Below are 3,356 nucleotides of genomic sequence, written 5' to 3'. Positions count from 1 at the left end.
TTTCTAAAAAAAATTAATATTTAAATTGCCCCGCCTTGGGGGGGGGGGTCAAAATATACTTCTACCCTTAGTTTTGACTTGTCTTCCTAGATGAGATATTAATAATATTGATATAATACTAATTCAATTAATTCACTTAAAAGTGTACTTCTTGCCAGGTATAGTGATTCACACAAAGTACTCAAGAGGCTGAGGCAGGAGACTTCCATGAGTTCAAGGCCAGCCTGGGTTATATAGCAAGTTCCAGGCCAGCTACATAGCAAGTCCCTGTTTCAAAACAGCAAAAGAAATAAAAGTATACTTCTTTTTTTTTTTTTTTTTTTTTTTTGGTCTTTTTGATACAGGGTCTCCCTGTAGGTCCAGGAACTCACTATGTAGACCAGACTGGTCTTTAACTCACAGAGATCTGCCTGCCTCTGCCTCCCGAGTGCTGGGATTAAAGGTGTGCACCACCACACCCGGCTAAGAGTATACTGTTTTTAAAAAATTTTTTATTTTAGGTGTATGAGTATATTGCCTGCATGTGTGCAGTACATGTCATGCAATGCAGGGAGGTTAGAAGATGGGGTCAAATTCCCCTGAAACTGGAGTTACAGACAATTATTAACCACCATGTGGGTGCTGGGAATCAAACCCGGGTCCTCTGTAAGAGCAGTCAATCTCTTAACTACTGAACCATCTCTCCAGCCCAAAAGTATACTTATAAAAAAATATTTTTTTTTTCCTTCTTTTCTTTGTTGGTACCAGGGATTAAACTCAGGGCCTCCCACATGCTAGGTAAGCATTCTACCACTAAGCTACATCCCCAGCCCAAAAGTATACATATTTTTTTTCCTTTGAGTCTTTTTGACATAGCATTTCCCTGTAGCCCTAGCTGCCCTGGAACTCTTGATATAAACCAGGATGGTCTCAATCTCACCGAGATCTACTTCTGCCTCCTGAGTGCTGAGATTAGAGGGGTGTGCCACCATACACACACACACACACACAAACACACACACACACACACACACACACACACACACACGTGTACCACATGTACAATGCCCACAGAGACCAGAAGAGGGTACAGGGCCCCTGGAACTGGAGATACAATTAGTTGTTAGCTGCCATGTGGGTCCTGGTAACCAAACCTGGGTCCTCTGTAAGAGCAGCCAGTGCTCTTAACCACTGAGCCATCTCTCCAGCCCCCCGAGAGTATACTTCTTTATAAAATTCAAATATCAAATAAAATATATTTTCAAAGGAATTGCAGTACTTAGAACAGGTTTTCATGAAATACCACAATGACTAACAAGAGGGTGAGGTTTTACAGTGGAAATTTAATGATTTTTCAAGATAGACTTTAATTATCCTTAATTGATTCACATTAAACATCTTAGCCAACATATAATATAGACCTACCTCATTCGAAAAATGGATGAGGTAGCCAGAGAGACAAAGAGTTCAACTACAGCTTTAAGATGATTACAACTCAGAAATTAATGGCACAACAGACACTTGAGCTTTTATGGTTACACTAGATCACACTGGCATTAAAGATGAAGCACCAACTCACTGACTGCAGTCTTAGGCACCATAATTAACTAACTTACCTATGTGTCTTCAAATCCTCTCAGCCACCTTTTATGTGAAGTTCTGACAGGATAAATTATTGGCCCTTTAATAAGCTAGCTAACTACATGTGGAAAGGTTAAAAACAAAATTCTGAAGTTGTTATGACATACACCTATATTTTTTCCACCCCAAATTCACAAACTAGTTTCAATTATATTCTAAGTGATGGTATTTACAGCAGTAAGTACAATGAGACATTATCACAATTGCTGAAAATCTCAGATCAAACTAAAATTTTGGCTAGCTTCCACCCACCTCCCTATACCCCCAGCCCAACAGCTCTCTGAGGCCCCTCTACTCTATCCAAAATCAAGACATCTGATACTTCAGCACCTAGGATGGCCTTGCCAGGATTCGAACCTGGATCATCTGTATGATCAGACAGAGGCTTCCACTGAGCACAAGACCAGCTGCCGGTGCACAACCCTTCCTCACAGTTAAGATTCTGAAACTCTAGGCATTTTGAAAGAATCCAGTACACAGAGACAGACTTTACTACATACTAAAAAAACAGAGACCACAGAATAAACAATGAACTTAGGGAGCAAACTTTCTATCTAAAAGATGTTTCCACATATATCATGTCCTTTGCCATAATCACCCTATAAGGGAAGCTAATAAAGATCCCTCTGATTTTCTAGAGATGTGGTTACTACAGAAGTGGCAGGGACTGGATTCCTCATGGGAATAGATAGCTTGACATAATAAGGAAAACCACGAATGTGGCATCACTTTACCTTGGCATCTTTCTGAATCGGGCAAGGCTTTGCATCGCTTCTGAGGCAAATTTACTCGAGGATCTCCAACTGTCAGTCCCAGAATAGTACCTGCAGGGATTTCTGCTGGTGATGATATCCCTTTAACAAAACAGAACAAAACAAATCAATAAAAAAATAGTATACAGAAAGTCACTCATGGGGTCAGAGAGTTGGCCAAGCATGGGACCCACAAGGTAAAAGAGAATGACTCCTGCAAGCTGTCTCAGACATCTACATATGTGGTGGCACATGTGAAAGTGTGCATGCACATGCACGCGGACACACACTCACACACACAGAAAATAAGTAAATGTAATAAAATTTCTTAAATAACAGTCACTCAATACATACTAATACATTCTTGCTTACCTTTTCAAATCTTTCACATTTTCCAAAACAACAACTTTGTTTCATAAATAAACATAAAGCTTTATTCTTTTGAGTCTGGGCTCTTGCTTTATCATAACAAACAGCAGCATGATAAAAAGCAAGATCTCAGCAGATGGCTAGAGTGCCTGTTCTGGCCCCCCTCTGGCATAGGAGTTAAGAACTCAGGGAACTGCCTGAGAGCACCTGGATCCTGCCTTCACGTGGTGAAGGCTTTGAGAGGGAACTAACACTGATTGTAGCCACTCCAACAGCTATCAAAGTGCCTGAAAACAAATCCTGAGTCTATCACTCTCGAGTCCAGCCTTGGCTCACAAAACAAAATGAGGAGAAATCTAATAGAGGGATGCTTTTGGAAGCGCTAGTCAAGAAAGTCCAATGGACTCTCATACGAACATTTGAAATTTGCGCTGTTCTGACTTTTCTGGTTCCCTGTCTAGAACTTGGAATGGTAACTACTCTTGCCTTTACTTCTCCTTCACATCCCCTATTCACCAGTCAAGGTTTGTTTTCCCTCTAAGAGTTATGCAATTTAGGAGCCTTTTAGATAGACCCACTGAAGGGGTACTCCAATTGCCTCACCCTGCGATCCTG

The 3,356-nt window shown here is 40.8% G+C and overlaps 1 protein-coding gene across 1 annotated transcript in view; it reads right to left on the bottom strand.

Moving 5' to 3' along the window:
• Pop1 (POP1 homolog, ribonuclease P/MRP subunit) overlaps positions 1-3,356 on the bottom strand; it is a 40,800-nt gene that overhangs the window by 17,803 nt on the left and 19,641 nt on the right. Inside the window, exon 11 of the mRNA XM_008831542.3 lies at positions 2,355-2,474. Coding sequence (XP_008829764.1) covers positions 2,355-2,474 — 120 coding nt within the window. The remainder of the gene's footprint in view (positions 1-2,354; positions 2,475-3,356) is intronic.

The sequence above is a fragment of the Nannospalax galili genome, unplaced genomic scaffold (assembly GCF_000622305.1).
Source record: "Nannospalax galili isolate Female #2095 unplaced genomic scaffold, S.galili_v1.0 scaffold334, whole genome shotgun sequence".
NCBI classification, from domain to species: domain Eukaryota; kingdom Metazoa; phylum Chordata; class Mammalia; order Rodentia; family Spalacidae; genus Nannospalax; species Nannospalax galili.
This window is presented reverse-complemented; position numbering and strand designations above follow the sequence as displayed.